The 18,792-nt window shown below is 38.6% G+C and overlaps 2 protein-coding genes across 3 annotated transcripts; both read left to right on the forward strand.

Moving 5' to 3' along the window:
• The first annotated feature begins 2,377 nt into the window (after positions 1-2,377).
• LOC141687695 (secreted RxLR effector protein 161-like) lies at positions 2,378-2,746 on the forward strand. Its single transcript, XM_074492856.1, has one exon. The coding sequence runs from the start codon at positions 2,378-2,380 to the stop codon at positions 2,744-2,746; it is 369 nt and encodes a 122-aa protein (XP_074348957.1).
• A 13,188-nt stretch (positions 2,747-15,934) lies between these two features.
• LOC141707257 (putative E3 ubiquitin-protein ligase RHC1A) lies at positions 15,935-18,023 on the forward strand. 2 transcript variants are annotated; one of them, XM_074510313.1, is made up of 3 exons: positions 15,935-16,083; positions 16,483-17,455; positions 17,764-18,023. In XM_074510313.1, the coding sequence occupies exon 2, from the start codon at positions 16,516-16,518 to the stop codon at positions 17,449-17,451; it is 936 nt and encodes a 311-aa protein (XP_074366414.1). In that variant the 5' UTR covers positions 15,935-16,083; positions 16,483-16,515; the 3' UTR covers positions 17,452-17,455; positions 17,764-18,023. The 2 variants fall into 2 exon arrangements, with proteins under 2 accessions (XP_074366414.1, XP_074366413.1); XM_074510312.1 differs by having other exon boundaries at positions 16,077-16,212.
• The last annotated feature ends 769 nt before the right edge of the window (positions 18,024-18,792 follow it).

Genomic DNA, 18,792 nt, shown 5'->3' on the forward strand with positions numbered 1-18,792 from the left:
GTTCTTCACTGAGGCATGATCATATTAATGAACTTCTTTCAGTTACCTGTAGACAGACTTCAAGCTTTCTTCTAATATTCTGATTCTTTATATTTGCCTGGTCTTCATTCTTCCTGATTTCTTGTGTAGACGTAGTATTATTAACATGTCATGTTCTAGTGTTGTTATCGTGTTGAGTTATCACATAACAGTTCATACAGCTACGCAGTCTCACCAACATGAATTTGTGCAAACCTTTGGATCAGATCAATACACAATTACTAAGAATGATGTCCCCATGGGTAAAGGTTATGACGTTGATTATATGTTTAAGCTTAATGTTAAAATGAATGAAACATCTTCCTCTTATTCTGTGTGCATATTTACCTTATGGTATAGTAGGCTTTGTCATGTGAATAAAAAACTGGTAAACAATATGAGTGCGCTAGGCCTAATACCGAAACTCCCTGTAGAAAATATTGAACAATGTGAAATATGCATTCAGGCTAAAATCACTAAAAAATCACACAAGTCTGTCAAAAGAGAAACTGAGCACTTAGAATTAGTGCATTCTGTTCTATGTAAATTTGAAGGTACTCTAACTAGAAATGGACATCGTTACTTAATGACTTTTATCGATGATTATTCAAACTTTACATACGTTTATTTGTTGAAGAATAAAAGTGAATCTATTTTAATGTTTAAACAATTTGTTACAGAAGTAAAGAATCAGTTTGGTAAAAATATAAAAAGATTTCGTAGTGATAGAGGTGTTGAGTATGTCCCTATTGAATTTAGCAATGCCTATAGTAATCGTGGTATTATACATGAAACTACAACTCCTTACTCCCCTCAGATGAATGGTAAAGCAGAACGTAAAAATTCAACTTTAACTTAATTAGTTGTTGCTCTTTTAATTAATTCGGGGGCTGCTCCACATTGGTGGGGTGAAGCCTTATCGACTGTGTATTATGTGTTAAATAGAGTTCCAAATACTAAAACTAAAATATCTCCATATGAGTTGTGGAAACGAAGAAAACCAAATGTGCTATACTTTAGAACATGGGGTTGTTTAGCTTATGTACGAAAACCAGATCCTAAAAGGTCTAAATTGTCTAGTAGAGCTTATCAATGTGTTTTTATCGGATATTCTCCTGGAAAATCATATAGATTTTATGATGTTAATAATAAGGTTATTATTGAATTGATAGATGCTGATTTTTTTTAAACATAAGTTTCCTTTCAAATCTATTCATAGTGGGGGTTCTATTTCTAGTAGTGGGGGTAATCAAATCAAAAGAGTTCGCTCTTTACATGAACCCGAACCTGAACCTGAACCGAGGAGGAGTAAACGTACAAAAATTAGTACAAGTTTTGGGTCTGGCTTTGTTTTTAGTCTTGAAGATGATCCAAATTCTCTTCAAGAAGCACTTACTTCACCTAATGCAAATTTCTGGAAAGAAGCTATTGATAATAAAATGGATTCTCTTTTGTCTAATAGAACATGGGACTTAGTGGATTTACCACCTGGTTGTAAAACACTTGGGTGTAAATGGATCTTAAAGAAAAAGATGAAACTAAACGGTCCTGTTGAAAAATTTAAAGCTAGGTTGGTAGCTAAGGGTTATAAACAAAAGGAGAATGTAGATTTTTTTGATATTTACTCACCTGTTTCTAGAATTGTCTCTATAAGAGTTCTAATGGTTGTAGCCGTTATTCATAATTTAGTTGTACATCAGATGGATGTAAAAACTGCTTTTTAAATGGCGATTTAGAGGAAGAAATATATTTAGACCAACCTGAAGGTTTTGTAGTAGCTGACCAAGAACATAAAGTTTGTAATCTAAATAAATCGATATATGGTCTAAGGCAATCTTCCAAGAAATGGCATGATAAGTTTGATGGTCTTGTTATTGCTAATGGGTATCGCATTAATGAAAGTGATAAATGCATATATTATAGATATGTGAATAATGTGTGCACAATTATTTTCTTATATGTTGATGATTTGCCTATTTTTGGCTCTAACCTTGCTGCTGTAAATGAGACCAAATACATGCTCGGTAGTAATTTTGAAATGAAAGATTTAGGAGAAGTGAAACATTAGAATTACTAGAACTATTAATGGAATATCATTAGATCAATCTCAATATATAGAAAAGATCTTGAAAAAATACAACTATTATGATTATAAACCTGTATGTACTCATTTGATCCCAATATTAAATTATTTAAAAACGAGGGTCACGGTATCAGGCAATATGAGTATGCTAGTATAATCAGAAGTCTTAGATATGCTACATATCGTACTAGACCAGATATTGCATATGTTGTTGAAGTACTTGGAAGATTCACTAGTTGTCCTGGTATGGAACACTGACATGCAGTTGAAAGGGTCATGCGCTACCTTAAGAGGACCATGCTCCTAGGCTTACATTATTCAAAAGATCCCGCTGTCCTGGAAGGATATAGCGACACTAATTGGAATGTCTTTTCAAACGATTTTAAAGCCACGAGTGGCTATGTTTTTAAAATTGCTGGAGGTTTCGTGTCATGTAAATCCAAGAAACAAAGTCTTTTGGCTAACTCAACTATGGAGTCAGAACTATTTGCATTATCAACTGCAAGTGAAGAGGCAAGTTGGTTAAGAAATTTCTTGTCAGATATTCCGATCTGGGAAAGACTGATTCCTGCTATATTAATCCATTGTGATAGTACCGCAACTATTGACCTTGTTCAGGCATCTTACTATAATGGTAAGAAATGACAGATTCTTCAGACACATAATACAGTATGAGGCTTTCTTAGTACTGGAGCTGTAAGAGTGGATTATATACAATCTGAAGAGAACCTGGTTGATCCTTTGACGAAAGGATTAGCTCGAAAAAAAGTGTGGAACACATCTAAAGAGATGGGACTAAAGCCTACGAGAATATAAATCTCCTGTGATGGATATCCAACCTGTTGAATGGAGATCCCAATAAACAGGTTCAAAGGGAAAAACGAGTCACCTGAGAAGAAATGAAGATTTATGCAATTTTAAATGGAGTAACACTCCTAGTCCATCTTTGTAAAGCATGATATTATGAAATTTTGGAAGGTTGAAATCAACTCTTAAAAAGTTCAAACTCTAGTTTGAGTGGAGTGTCAAATTTAGAGACACACACCTGATGAACTTACCTCTATGAATATGAAGTTAGGCCGCTTACTAAATGGAACTTGGGCAAGTCATTTAGACATATTCATTAGACTGGGATATAAGCACATGGCCGTGAAGTGCTGGCTTGAAACTACACAGTAACAATGATGTGTGTGTCACATTGTCTTTGTATATGTAAGAATTAAAGTTCAAGACACAAGTCACTTTACATTCTAATACTCTGGCAGTGTTTCACTATGTTAAGGTTCAAATCTTCAGATACCTTAACTTAAACTCATCATTGTATCTTTTTGCTCAAATATTTCTAAATATATAAGTGGGGGATTGTTGTTTATATATATTTAAAATAATTTCATTATGGTCATATATGATTTTTAATGTGTCATATCTGATTCTTAAAACTTTAATCAACTTTTATAGCCGTTATAGCTGTAGAGCACATTAAGACTTCAATTTAGGTATTTTTTTTTATGGCATCAGTTTTTATTCTCTTGATTATTTCCTTTTTACATATATATTTATAGTTATATGCCGATCACTTTAAAAAATATATGTTCTTTCACACAACAACACAATAACAGAAATGAGTTTTCTTGAGCAAAAGTGAGAGCTTTGTAGATTCCAATCAATTTCTAGTGCAAGATTTGACTGAGACGGGTTAAAGTTCTAGGTTGTTTTATCCCGGGGACGCCGCTGCTATCTACTACTTGCACCTTAGGAAGGGCCGCGAAACGTCTAAAAGAGAGCGACATAGTACGCGACTCAGCCTCAGGTACTTATTTAATTTTACTAATTCTGTCTTTTGCAGGTATTCTTCCCAACAATAAAATCTTTAAGTATAAAAATTAACCACAAAACCTCACAGAAAGTGTCAGCGATGGCACGAGATTTAGCCTCAACTGAAGATCTTGACAAATGTGTATTTCTTGCATTTACAGTACACATGAGAATTATCAAGTAAAACACAATAGTCAGTTAAAGAATGTCGAGTGACATGATCATTCTGACCCCAAGTCTGAATCATAATTAACAATAAGAAGTGAGGCTATATATTTAAACACCTGCTAGACTCCAACAAACTTGTATCTAAATTTGGTCAAACCTGACACACATAGACTCTGACTCTAAACTAAGTAATATTTATTTTTAATATATTTTCATCATAATTTCAAATTTTAATTTTCTACCAATACATGTTTAAATAAATTTATTAACTACATTTATATATATATATATTAATACTTTAATATCGACCTGGATTTGTGTACGATTTATCTACGAGTAAAAGATTGAGAGCAATATTATACAAGTCAAAAATGAAAACAGTCTTCAAATGACATGACATCAATCACATGGTCCTATAAATTATTATAATTGGTGAAATTATTTTGAATATATGAGATGTTCATGTTAAATAATCGTATTATAACCAACTAGCAAATGTTACTGAAAATCTGGAAACTTAATTGAAATCCAATTTTGGTATTTCAACATTTTTTATAAATAATATTCTTACTTTTAACTTTTTAGTAATATGATATAAACAACATTTTTATACATAAAACTCAAACGAGGAATGTTTATTTAATTATTATTTAATTACATATCAATTATGGATAGTTGTTTAGTAGTGTATTTGATTATATAAATCATGGTTGGTACTTTCCACACTTTTGTTATACATGGGTTTCGATCCCGTCTCTAACAAAAAAATATGGGGGGGTGTTGTTTTCTTTTTAAGGACGAGTTTGTTGTGATCTTGCAAGTTTTTGTCCGCTACTTCATACTGAGTCTTTATTTGTATCGATTCGTGTCAATACTGGATACATATGTTCGAGTTTTGGGTTTTCAGAGTCGACTCCCATATCTAGGGTTTTAACCTCCCCACCTTTACTTTCTGATTCTTCCTCCCCTTTTCCTTTGTTCTTTCATAGTCTCTTCTATTATCAGTTTTTCAATAAAATTGTGATCTAATCCTTTTTAGATGAATATTGAGCACGTTGTTATCAATATCGTTATTAGTGCCCATATTTTTGGGATGTTAGTTTGTTTTATTTTAATGTTTTTGTGTGTTCTGTTACGGGTTTAGGTGAATTTTCTGAGAAGGATTTATGTGGTATTTTGGGAAATTTGTAATACTCATATCGGATCTGAGACGGTGGTGGATATCACGATGGTGTATATCGCAAGAGCTCAACTTTCATAATAAAAAAATTGTTCATTTGTTGGGATATCTGTTACTCCAATATCAGTTTCAAATATACTTATGTGAATGTCAATTGTGATATTACTAGTTTCACAATTGATGTAGGTTGGAATGCTCGAGATGTGATTGTAATACTTTTTAGATTGAAGAATTTGAATATTTAATGTGTTAAGGGCATCTATAATAGGGATGGGTTCTCAACTAAAAAATATGTCAAACATACCATAAATATATATTTTAGATATTATGTAAAAAATTATTCGCTGTAATAGTGTATTCCAGCTAGCTAAAAATTTAGTCAATCTCTCTACGTTGATTATTGTTATGGATTAAAAACTAAGGTATATAACTGCCGTATTTATTACTAAGGAACGTGAGCTTCGAGGCTCGATTTGACTGCTCTTGTGTTTCGTGACTCAATCTGCCTTAACAAGATGCCTATGTACCTTGCTGATTGCCAAGGATCAAGTAAAAAAACGTAGTTCTTAGTGATACTTGCACTCGGGGCTATGTCGGCGAGGGCTCACCAAGGACATAGTGACTTTCATGTCCTCCAAGGACTAAGTCTAAAACGTAGTTCTGATTTGTGGGGTGAGGCCCCTTATATAGATGTTGGGAGTCCTTGAATTGGACTTGGGTTAGGAGACTTGGTGGGCAAGTCTCAGAATTAGAATGGACTTTGGAGTCCTAAGAGGTAAGAAGTTGATTCCTTATCCCACCAGGTTTCTTGGAGGCCAATCTACAAGGATTTATTTCTCCACTAGGACTCATCTTATCAGTTGACTTATCTCTTATTAATTAATTACGAATTTAATTAATATTCAGGGTTTTGGGCATTCTCAAATGGGCCAAGTTGTTGGCCCAATTCTGATATGATTAATGCAATATTAATTACATACCCAGACCTTATTTTCTTCCCTATCATTTGCCCCCCAACTTCTGGAAAATAGTGACTAGGTTTCATAGAAGTTAAGTTCATTCGTTCCCTTATAAGGTACCGTTTTTGCGTAAAGTGTGGAGCGACCTACACATTTACAACAATTTACTTTTATCCCTATTATTTAGGAATTACCTTAATTTACAGGAATTTTCCCTGAACTCTAGGATTTTTCCTTAATTTTCTGGAATTTCCCTTAATTCTGGGATTTTTCCTTAATTTTCAGGAATTTTTCCCTTAATTCTGGGATTTTTCCTTAATTTTCTGGAATTTTCCCTTAATTCTGGGATTTTTCCTTAATTTTCAGGAATTTTTCCCTTAATTCTGGGATTTTTCCTTAATTTTCTGGAATTTTCCCTGAATTCTGGGATTTTTCCTTAATTTTCTGGAATTTTCCCTCAATTCTGGGATTTTTCCTTAATTTCTGGATTTTTTCACAGATATATATTTTTTTAATTTTCAGCCCCTTTTCGACCAGGATCCTAGTCGAAAATTCGACCTAGATCCTAGTCGAATTTTGCGCCAGCCTCTCAATCCTGGTCGAAGGATTTCGATTAGGATCCACGACCTGGATTTCGACTAGGATCCTAGTCGAACCTTCGATCTGGATCTTGGTCGAAAATATGTCCATGTTTTGATTCCTGGTCGTAAGGTTTCGAATAAGATTCACGACCTGAATTTCGACCAGGATCCTAGTCGAACCTTCGACTTGGATTGTGACCGAAATTTCTGTCCTTGTTCTCGAAAAATATCGTGCTTGATTCGGGAATTCGACCTCAATCCTGGTCTTATTTACCTGGATTCGACCTCAATCCTGGTCTTTTTTACGCGTAATTTTCAGGTGTCTGTTCGAAAGAATTTGAATAGAATTCACGACCTCAAATTCGACCTCAATCCTGGTCTTATTTACCTTGATTTCGACCTCAATCCTGGTCTTTTTTACCCGTAATTCTCGGACGACCTCAAATTTGACCTCAATCCTGGTCTTTTCTTTATTGGGCTTCTTCTTAATTCAATTTTGGATTGGGCCTTGTTTGGGCCTTCTCTTTTTCCAAATCCTAATTGGATTTGGGGCTTTAATTTGTTCCTATGCCTCTTTGTGGGCTTTTTATATTTGGGCCCTTTTGTTGATTTTCTTTAGAAAATCCTGGATTTGGGCATTGATACTGGGCTTCTTGGGCCCCTATATTTCCAAATCCTATTTGGATTTGGGCTTTGATTCTTTGAATTTGGACCTTGACTTGGGCCTTTATATTTCCAAATCCATTAAGAATCAAAGAAATCGTTAAGAAACTTTGAGGACATTCCGGAAGGTTCTGGAATGTGGGCTTTTTCTTATCATGGTGATTAACATAATCGTCCCTTAAGACTATCGATTTGTGTTTAGCCTCAGCCAGACTTTTATGATCATTTTCTAGTGAACGTTCTATTCTTCATGAAACTTGTTTTCGTGGATGTCCTAGTCTTCACGAAATTTGTTCTCATGGACTCTTTATCCTTTCCGGAACTTGTTCTCATGGACATTCTACTCTTCACGAAACTTATTTCCCTCCGTGAAGCTTCTAGTCGGCCTAATCCTTCCTTTTGGAGGACTAGGCGTCACTGACTCTTGGTCGGCCAGAATCTCACCTCTGTGAGCGTCTTACTCTTCATGAAACTTATTTCCCTCCGTAAGGGTTCTAATTTTCACGAAACTTATTTTCGTGGAAGTTCTTATCTTCACTAGGAGCATCCTTTGGCTCTAGTTCATGGTTTTCTTAGAACCTTCTCTTAGAGGCCATCCCTATTAGTTCTGGTCGTCTGTAGACGTTCCTTCGAGGACATCTTAGTCGGCCTAACCCTCCATGGGGAGGAGTCGGCTTCAAGGTCTCTTGGTCGGCCATAGAGACCAAACCCTTGAAGCCATGGTCGTCCATAACCTCAATGTCTAGAGCTTCTTGGCCCTTCGGGATCCTATTTCATAGAAGTTCTTGAACTTCAATATTCTCAATATCAATTCGTGGATTAGACTTCTCTCTTTTTTATTCGAGGGAGTGCCTTGCCGGATGCGGACCTCATCCAAGGACCCTTTAGACGGTCAAAGATCTTCATGGATGGCTACTTGGCCTCCTCTGGTCGGTCAAGGGGAAACATTTTTGCTTTCTTGGACAACATATCTCGATAGACCTCGAACATAAACTATCACGTTCATGTTTTTGATGGGTCCTCATAATTCAAAGGAACTTTGTTAAAGCTGTCCTAACCCCTCTTATTTTCCATTGGTTAAGTTTGTTCCAATTAGGTGAACAGCTTCCTGAGCGGGGATGTGCGGGGCTCATGCCTTGTATTTGGTACACCTATTTTTTAGAACTTTCAATACTTCACAAATTAAAGGAGGAGCCTGGCTGGCCTAAGGTATCCCTTGGAGGCCGGTCTTCTGGAGCCCTTTCTGAGGGATCTCCAATTGGTCAAAGACTTTCTCTTGAGGCTGATCTGCCTTATTTGGTAGGCTGGAGTTTGTAATGTAGACTTCAATTGACCATATACATTTCGTGAAGTTAGCTTTTTAATATCTCTTTCTTATTAGGCCAATGCCTACTTCACAGCTTCTTTCACTAGAAGTGCAAAATGAAGGAGTGAGCACATGGCCTTGGATGCATTGATGAAGAAACTTGAGAGAAAGTTTCAGGACTGGGATTCTAGAGCTCTCTTAGCGTTTATCGACGGTCGGAAGACTTATTCAAGATGATGGACACCCATGATGAGCTGCACTCCGTTAATATGTCTATTGGCTCTGTTCATAGCTCTTACCCGGATATGGTAAATTTGCAGAGCTTTCCTAGCCTTTGGGTTGTTTCTGAGGTTGCCATTATTGGCCAATCATCTGATTTTGGACTATAGATTGTCCTTTAGTGTTTAGGCCTTGCATGGCTTTGTTTGCCGAGTGTGGCTTTTATCTATTTGCGGTCCTTTATGGACTTGAACACCGTCAGTGTGTAATCTAATTGTTCATCATGACTTGATTTCTGATCCTTCATGATCTCCTGCATTTGTAGTTTGATTTCATATTCGTCTTTTATTTTTGGTACTTTGGTCCTTCGGGAATTTTATTCATTGGATGCTCGTACACTGGTCGACCTTATTCCTCCATTTACTACTAAGTACCATGAACATGTCTTTCATGTCCTAAACATATTAAACCTTCAGCTTCGAAACGCACCAGGAAGGGGCACTTTGTCACTACTCAGGGTTTCCGACTTGTAGGATCCTCGTCCTCATATTTTCTTGACCTTATACGGCCTTTCCCAGTTGGGGATTAACTTTTCTTTCTCTTCAACTCCTGAAGCCTCAATCTTTCTTAAGATCAAGCCTCCTTGGTAAAAGAACCTTTCTTTAACCCTTTTATTAAAATAGAAGGAGGCTCTTCGTTGATGGTCTGTATTGCGGGCGCTGGCCTCAATTCTGACCTCGTCAATGGGATCGAGAGCGAACCTCGTGCCTTCTTCATTGGTTTCCGATTCATAATCTTCGATCCTAGGGGATCCATGTGTGATTTCAAGAGGAACCACTGCCTCGGCTCTATATGCCGGCATGAATGGGGTAGCTTCAATTGTCACTTTGCAGGTGGTATGATATGCGCATAGTATAGGCCGCAACTCATCCACCCAAGTATTTCTCGAGTGTTCAGCCCTATTTTTAAGTCCATCCAGGATTATTCGATTTGCCACTTCCGCTTGCCCATTGACTTGCGGGTGAGCCACAAAGGTGAATCGTAATTCAATTTCATTCTCCTCACGATACTTTTTGAATTCCTCATTGTTGAACTGTGTTCCATTATCGGTGACTAGGATGCGGGGAATTCCATACCGGCACATAATATTTTCCCACAGGGATTGTGCAACCTGCTTAGTTGTGATTTTGTCCAAAGGCTTGGCTTCAATCCACTTAGTAAAATAATCAATGGCTACAATCAGGAACTTCCTTTGTGTCGTGGCCATGGGGAAAGGCCCAAGTATATCCATTCCCCACATAGCAAAGGGGATGGGTGAGTTGATGGAGGTCAGCATCTTAGGGGGTTGTCTAGCGACAGGTGCATGCTTCTGACAGCGGTCACACTTCTTTACATACTCTTCAGCATCAACCATCATTTCTGGCCATAGAAGCCTAAACAGGTTATCTTGTGAGTTAGTGCTTTTCCCCCCAAGTGTTGCCCACATATACCTTCATGTACTTCTTCAAGAGCCAAGCGTGCCTCATCGGGCCTGGGACACCTTAAGTAAGGAACCACAAAAGATCTTTTATACAAAATCCCATCTATCAAAGAGTACCTTAGTGCTCGAACAGCCAACTTCCGTGCTTCAGTAGCGTCGTTTGGCAACCAACCGGGTTGAAATTGAGCCTTAATGGGATCTATCCATGATGTCCACAGGCCTATAGGAGCTACAAGCTTAACATCAATGCTCTGTGTCTTCATAACGTGGAAGTATACACTTCCTGAACTTTCCTCTATCTCAGATGAAGCAAATTTCGATAAAGCATCTTCCTTAGCATTCCTCCCTTGGAATGTGCTCATCATGGAATTCATTGAATTGGGTCATCACAGCCCTTACTAGGCGGACATACTTAGCCATCGTATCATCCCTTGCCTCAAACTCTCCCTTTACCTGGGATATGACCAGCATCGAGTCTCCACAGACCTTTAAATTCTTGACTCTAAGTGTCCCTTCTAGGCCGAGGCCAGCTATCAGAGCTTCATATTCTGCCTCATTGTTTGTGGTTGGGAAGTCTAACTTCATGGCATACTCAATCAAGAACCCATCAGGGATTTGTAAAACCAAACCTGCTCCACTTGAATTTGTTTTTGATGCTCTCTCAAAATAGAGGACCCAATATTCCTTCTCCTTATCATCCTTTTCTTTGTCCCCCTTATCAACTTCCTTGTCTTGAGGTATGGTATCTTCCTGCCCCCCGACTTCTTGGTTGGGTATGGTACATTCCACCATGAAGTCAGCCAATGCCTGGGCTTTTATTGTCGTTCATGGCTTATACTTAATGTCGAATTCTCCCAGCTCTATTGCCCACTTGATCAACCTTCCACTAGCTTTGGGACTATGAATGATACTTCTCAGGGGTTGGTTTGTTAGCACTTTAATCCTATGAGCCTGGAAGTAAGGACGCAACTTTCTTGAGGCCATTACCAAGGCTAAAGCAAACTTCTCAATAGTTGAATAATTCAACTCAGCTCCACGCAGAATTTTGCTGACATAGTATACGGGTTTCTGGATTTTCAGTTCCTCCTTAACCAACACAGCGCTCAAGGCACTTTCTGAAACGGCCAAGTACAAGCATAAAACCTTATTCAAAGCTGGTTTGGCCAACAACGGGGCCTGGGCCATATATTTCTTCAATTCCGCGAATGCCTTCTAGCTTTCCTTACTCCATACAAAATCCTTAACCTTCTTTAGGGATCTAAACAAAGGCAAGCACTTGTCCCCAGATTTGGAGATAAATCGTCCCAACGCAGCAACCCTTCCAGTGAGCTTTTGAACATCTTTGATAGTTTTTGGTGGTTCCATATCTAGAATTTCCCTTATTTTGTCGGGATTGGCCTCGATTCCTCTCTTGGAGACCATCAATCCCAAAAAATTTCCAGACCCTACTCTGAAAGCACATTTCGCAGGATTTAACATCATCTTGTGGTATCTCAGCACCTCAAAAGCTTCCCTCAAATGGGTTATATGGTCAGTCTTCACTAGACTCTTGACTAACATGTCATCAACATAAACTTCCATAGTCTTCCCAATAAGATCCTTGAAAATCTTATTTACCAACCTTTGATAGGTGGCTCCTGCATTCTTGAGACCAAATGCCACAACAAGATAACAAAAAATATCAAAGTCAGTGATGAATGATACCTTTGGGATGTCGTCCTTGTGCATCTTGATCTGATTGTATCCACTGAATCCATCCATGAAGCTTAGCATCTCATGTCCAACAGTGGCATCTATCAAAGTATCTATCCTTGGCAACGGGAAACAATCTTTAGGGCATGCGTCATTCAGATCAGTGAAGTCCATACACATCCTCCATTTTCCATTGGCGTTCTTCACCATTACAGGGTTTGCTAACCATTCTGGAAATTGTATCTCCTCAATGAAACCAACCTCTAAGAGCTTCTCTACTTCTTGTTTTATAGCTTCTTACCTCTCTGTAACAAAACTTCTTTTCTTTTATTTCACTGTCTTCCGATTTGGATCCACGTTCAGTTTGTGAGTGATTAGTTCCAGGTCTATGCCTGGCATATCAGCTGCCGACCATGCAAACACATTGCTATTTTCTTGTAAAAACCTCACCAACTTCCCTCTAAGGGGCTCCTCTAGTGTTGCTCCAATGAAAGTCACTTTCTTAGGATCATCGGGGTTTAAAGGAATCGGAATCAAGTCTTCTGCTGGCTTCCCCCTTTTCTCATCATTCTCTCGTATATCCAGATCTTCAATAGGTAGAATCTGCCCCCCGACTCCATCTGCCTTCAGTGAGGCCATATAACAACTTCTAGCCATTTTTTGATCTCCTCTCTCTTCTCCAATCCCATTCATGGTGGGAACTTCATAACTGAATGGTAGGAAGAAGGGACTGCCTTAAAGGCATGTATCCCTGTTCTCCCCATGATAGCATTATAAGTTGAACTAGCCTTTACCACCACAAAGTCCAACATCTGTGTTGCTTGCCTTGATTCTTGGCCTATGGTTGTTGGCAACTTGATTATCCCTTCCACGGGGCATTCTACTCCCGCGAATCCATATATCGGCATATCGGTCGGGGTTAGTTGAGAATCATTATAACCTATCCTTAAAAAGGTGTCATGGAGTAAGATATCCATCGAAGCACCATTATCCACGAGGACTATCTTGACCGGGCTATTTCTTATTATCGGTGTTATGACCAGCGGGTCGTCATGAGGAAATTTCACACCCTCTAGGTCAGAATCATCAAAAGCCATTGTTACTCATGTCATGGTCCTCTTCGGGGCTTCTCCCACAATATGCATAACATCTCTAGTATATGCTTTCCTGGAGTTCCTAGATAACCCAGCAGCAGTTGGTCCTCCAAAAATCGTGTTTATCACAGGCCCTCGAGGTCGCGGCCCTCCAAAAATCGCATTTATCACCGGTCCTCTAGGCTGGGGATTCCGCCCCTGATCATCTTGGTCCCTCCAACGATCTTCAAAGTTCTTTCTTCCATTGTTATTCCTATCCCCTCCTTCTCCAGTGTTTTTGTTCAATCTTCCTTTTCGAATGAGGAATTCAATTTCATCTTTCAGTTGTCTACACTCATCGGTGTCATGACCAACATCTTTGTGAAATCTGCAATATTTGCTCTTATAGCTTGGCAGGATCTGCCTTCAAGGGTTTAGGCCAACGAATGTCTTGGTCTTTCTCGATTTCCATCAAGATCTGGCTTCTAGGAGCATTCAGCTTAGCGTATTCAGCGAACTTTTGCCAAGGTCCTCCCTTCTTAGGGGTTGAATCAGGGTTTTGCTCAATTTTAGGATACTTGTCCTTAGCGATATATTCCAGATCAGTTTTCCGCTTCTTGCCTCCAGCGGGCTCGTTGCTTACTACGGTCGTCCTCATGCTCTCCTCCACTTTAATGTACTTCCCGACCCTATCTTGGAGCTGCAACATACTTTCAGGGGGGCGCTTGGCCAAGGACATCTTGAAGAACTCGTCCCTAGTTCCCTGTTGTAGTGCTATCATAGTACCTTATCATCAAGGTCCGGGACTTTTAAAACCTCCTTTGTGAAACGATTCAGGTAGTCTCTCAAGGATTCCTTTGTTCCCTACACAATGCTCATAAGAGATGCTGAACTTTTCTCATGCACTCTCCCACTGATGAACTGCTAAATAAAAGCCTGGCTTAATTCTCTGAACGACCCAATAGAGTTTGGGGGCAAACGACTATACCACCTTTGAGCCATACCCGACAGGGTTTGAGGAAAGGCCCGACACTTAATAGCATCATTCACGGGCTGCAACAGCAGTGCATTAGAGAATGTCCTAACATGATTAGCGGGATCTCCCATGCCATCATAAGCTTTGATAGTTGGCATCTTGAACTTCCTTGAGATATGGGCATTTATTATTTCTTCAGTGAAGGGCGGAGTAGGATCATCAGGATCTCCAAAGGGAAGAAGATTGCTTGGATCAGCCCTTGGGACAACAACCCTTCTCTGTATTAGACCATCCAGGTCTATGATAGGAGGAGGATTTCTCCCCTAGGAGGTAGTGAGGGTCTGGTGGTCTGGTGCGCCTCCAAGTCGCGCCTCAGCCTTCGAATCTCAGCCTTGTGAGCCCTGATCCTTTCCTGCACTTCTTGGGGATTCATCCCTTGGGTGCTTCTAGGATGTTGGCTACCTTCGGCCATCGGCTCTTTGCCAGCACGTCTCCTTCTTGGGGCTACTTCATCATCCGAAGATTCAGAGTCTCTCTCAGTATAAGGACCAGAAAATTCATAATCCTCAGGGATAGGAGTCAAACCTCGTATGTAGGGGGCGATCGCCCTCGTGCTTCACTCCGTCCAGCATGTCCACTTCCTCCCACCTCGGGGTAAAGGGGCATCCCATAAGGGGGGTTAGTAGTCACAACAGTTGAATACTCGTACCCATAGGTCGAGAATTCACAAGTGCATGTAGTTGTTGAACTTGGGGATTCGTACCTTGAATAGCCGAGAGAATCATCCCTTGTGGCTGAGGTTCAGTTACCCCTATCTGGGCTTCTCCTTGGGTGACTGCATAAGTTGAATGAGGAGGTACCTCCACGGTTGACGAAATCACTTGGGTTGTCCTCGATGGTGTTCCTTCCTCAAGAGCTCTAATTGTTCTCCGTGTTCTCGCCATGGTTGTTGTGCTTTCCCACAGACGGTGTCAAATGTTATGGATTAAAAACTAAGGTATATCACTGCTGTATTTATTACTAAGGAACGTGAGTTTCGAGACTCGATTTGACTGCTCTTGTGTTTCGTGACTCAATCTGCCTTTAACAAGATGCCTACGTACCTTGCTGATTGCCAAGGATCAAGTCAAAAAACGTAGTTCTTAGTGATACTTGCCCTCGTGGCTATGGCGGCGAGGGCTCACCAAGGACGTAGTGACTTTCATGTCCTCCAAGGACTAAGTCTAAAACGTAGTTCTGATTTGTGGGGTGAGGCCTCTTATATAGATGTTGGGAGTCCTTGAATTGGACTTGGGTTAGGAGACTTGGTGGGTAAGTCTCAAAATTAAAATGGACTTTGGAGTCCTAAGAGGTAAGAAGTTGATTCCTTATCCCACCAGGTTTCTTGGAGGCCAATCTACAAGGATTTATTTCTCCACTAGGAATCATTTTATCAGCTGACTTATCCCCTATTAATTAATTATGAATTTAATTAATATTCAGGGTTTTGGGCATTCTCAAATGGGCCAAGTTGTTGGCCCAATTCTGATATGATTAATGCAACATTAATTACATACCCAGACTTTATTTTCTTCCCTATCAATTATATTTGTCGAACCTCTAATAACATTATTTTAGCAAGATTAACCAGAATAATTATATCCGGTTTACAATTATATCCATGTCAAATTCCTTTCAAAAAAATTATAACCATGTCAAATATTAGGTGCTGCCTACCCAAATAGTTTGTTTTTTTAAACGAAAGAAAGTAAATAGAACAATTTCTAGAAGGTCCTCCGAAATGGACAATAGGACAAACAAACATAAATTACGTACACAATTGCCAGTAGTTCATTTCTCATCCGATTAATTCCACAACCACCACTTCCTGGTAAGTCTTCTCACTTCATATATACTTACACATGTTTCTGTATATGTATACGCACCAACGATCTTGTTAATTACTCATTTGTTGTTATCTCAAGTCTTTCAACTGATTCCACTGTCTTAAATTGTCCATGTAAGTACACTTTTTATTCATGTTCAGATGATATATACGATTACTAGTTCTGTTGTTTTTATTACATCAATTTTATTATTGCTGTTAGGACAAGATTATTGTTCAGTTGGTTGCTCATAGTCCCAAGAATCCCTAATTTCTAGTTTAATTTAAAATTACAATTCAACTTTTTATTATATTATGATTTAGTCTTGTATTGATTTTAGAAATAATAAGTTTTTTTTGCCATTTCTCGATATTGATTGTCTTTAGATGTAAAATAACCTCCAGGTTTTGTTGATAATTTGGGGGGCTGTAGTTAGGATGTCAAGTGGTGGGAATACACATTGGTGTTACCAATGTGGGCAGGTGGTTAGGCCTCGGAGACGTAGTTTGGTTTGTCCATATTGTGATGGTGGGTTTGTGCAAGAACTGAGTGAAGTGGTGGGTAACAGGCAAGAGGACTACGGGGTCGATAGAAATGATAGTTTCGACATTGGGTCCACGGAGCTCGTTCGTGACCCTATGTTTGGGGTTAATGATGAATTGGCTACTTTTATTAGGCAAATGTTGACGGGTGGAAACTCGAGCTTTGGTAGTAGTCGGACGAGATCAAGTATGTTTCCCGAGTTTATATTGCATAGCCGTGGTCCACGGAGGATGTCGAGTGATGATGCATTTGAGTTTTTATTCAATGGCACTCCGCTTATGAGGGGACATCAGCATACTAATTTGAGTGAGTTTCTCATGGGACCTGGCTTGCAAGAATTTATTGAACAGCTCACTGGGAACGATAGACGGGGTCCACCTCCCGCACCTAGAGCTGCAATAGATGCTATGCCTACTGTTAAAATCAGTCGGAGGCACTTAAGATCTGACTCGCAATGTCCAGTTTGTCAAGAAAAATTTGAGTTGGGATCTGAAGCTAGGGAGATGCCATGTAACCATTTATATCACTCTGATTGTATAGTTCCTTGGTTGGTGGAGCACAATTCGTGCCCAGTATGCCGCGTGGAGCTTCCTCAAGTTTCAGGCAGTGCTCATGCTAATAGAAGGTCAAGTCATCATAGCGAGAGCGGCAGCAACAGTAGCAGTAGTTCTGAGAGGAATAATAGTGGGCAGAACCAAGGAAGGAGTCTGCTATCATCTCTGTGGCCTTTCCGCTCATCAAACCAAGGGTCTGGGGCAGGGGGGAGTAGCTCTAGATCTCCCTACGACGAGAACAATGGGTCAAACTATGCTGCTTGGCCTTTCAATTGATGAGGTTGTGGATGTTGCATCATTCCTATTTTCATTCACTGTGTAATTAGATACTTTCTTCTGTTTTGGGAAGGAATATGGATGGGGTCATGGAACCTTCTATTTCGCTTGCCCTTTTCGTGACAGTGGCGTTTTTAAATTTTTTATTTTCTGGCACCGTGTGGCATTTGTTTTACATAGTTAATTGTACTTGTATATATATTGTTTCAGTATTTGAATTGTTACAGTGTTATAAACTATGGCTACCGGTGTCTGGTCCCGGGTAAACTTGTGAATCGTTTTTCTAATTTTGATTTGCATCTATGCTTGCAGGAAAAGAAGAGACCTTTAGTTGGCAAAGCGTACCTAAATTTCTTTGTCAAGCATGGGGCCGTTGTTCCTCAATGTTGTAGTGCACTCGGGTTTTACTCATGTTTTATGTATCAAACCTTAAATGTCTGCTTTGCTTAACTCTGGTTTTTCGTGCCTTATATGTTCCCTTTTCATATTCACTGTAATGGCGTTTTGAATTGTAAAATAATCGCGCTTCTACAATTTACTTTATGAAGTTTATATGTTGTGACGGAGTAGTACTTATTTTGGCAAAAGTAGAAACCGTGTTGAATGCCAGCTTTTGGTTCTAGTGTCGTATACTTACAGATCAAAGGAGTTGCATAGATTTAATTCTCTTTGTTTTTCTCTAGTCGGAGATGGCTTTTTCCCGCTTCCGAGAGAAAATGTGCTTAAACAAGATCTCAGGAAAAACAACATAATGTAATGGTAATGAGAATAAATACAGAAAAGAAACACTATGGTGTATTTTTCTTCAATAGTTCAATGGTCCACCTGTTCCGTACAAGTTTTATGCTCTGAGCTTAGAAAATGAATTTATGTGGAAATGGGAAAAAAATATTGCCCAAGAGCAACTACCCTTAATGCTTCCCTAAACTATATTAAAATAATGCTTACCTAAAATATAGGGAACCAAAAAAAATGTTTTGCTTCAATAGTGTTATCGATATTGATTTCCAATATCTTTTTGTATGGTATTTTATACTTATATTGTAGTTATTTATTAATTTAACACTATTTAAAATAATTAAATTTATTAAATTTAATTTTGTATCCCATATTTTACGAGATACAGTTTAATTTATTTTAAAAAATTTATTTTAATATTTATAAAAATATATTTATTAATTATATATTAATTACATATTTTTTCAAAAAAAAAGTAGCAAATAAATAAATATAAATTTGCATCGAATTTGATCATTATTAAATTAATTTTACCAATAAAATCGGTCCAAAACATTATCACAATGATGAGTCATCAAGACAGGTGAGCAAATTTGGTTAAAT

This window comes from Apium graveolens, chromosome 2 (assembly GCF_009905375.1).
Source record: "Apium graveolens cultivar Ventura chromosome 2, ASM990537v1, whole genome shotgun sequence".
Classification (NCBI taxonomy): Eukaryota; Viridiplantae; Streptophyta; class Magnoliopsida; order Apiales; family Apiaceae; genus Apium; species Apium graveolens.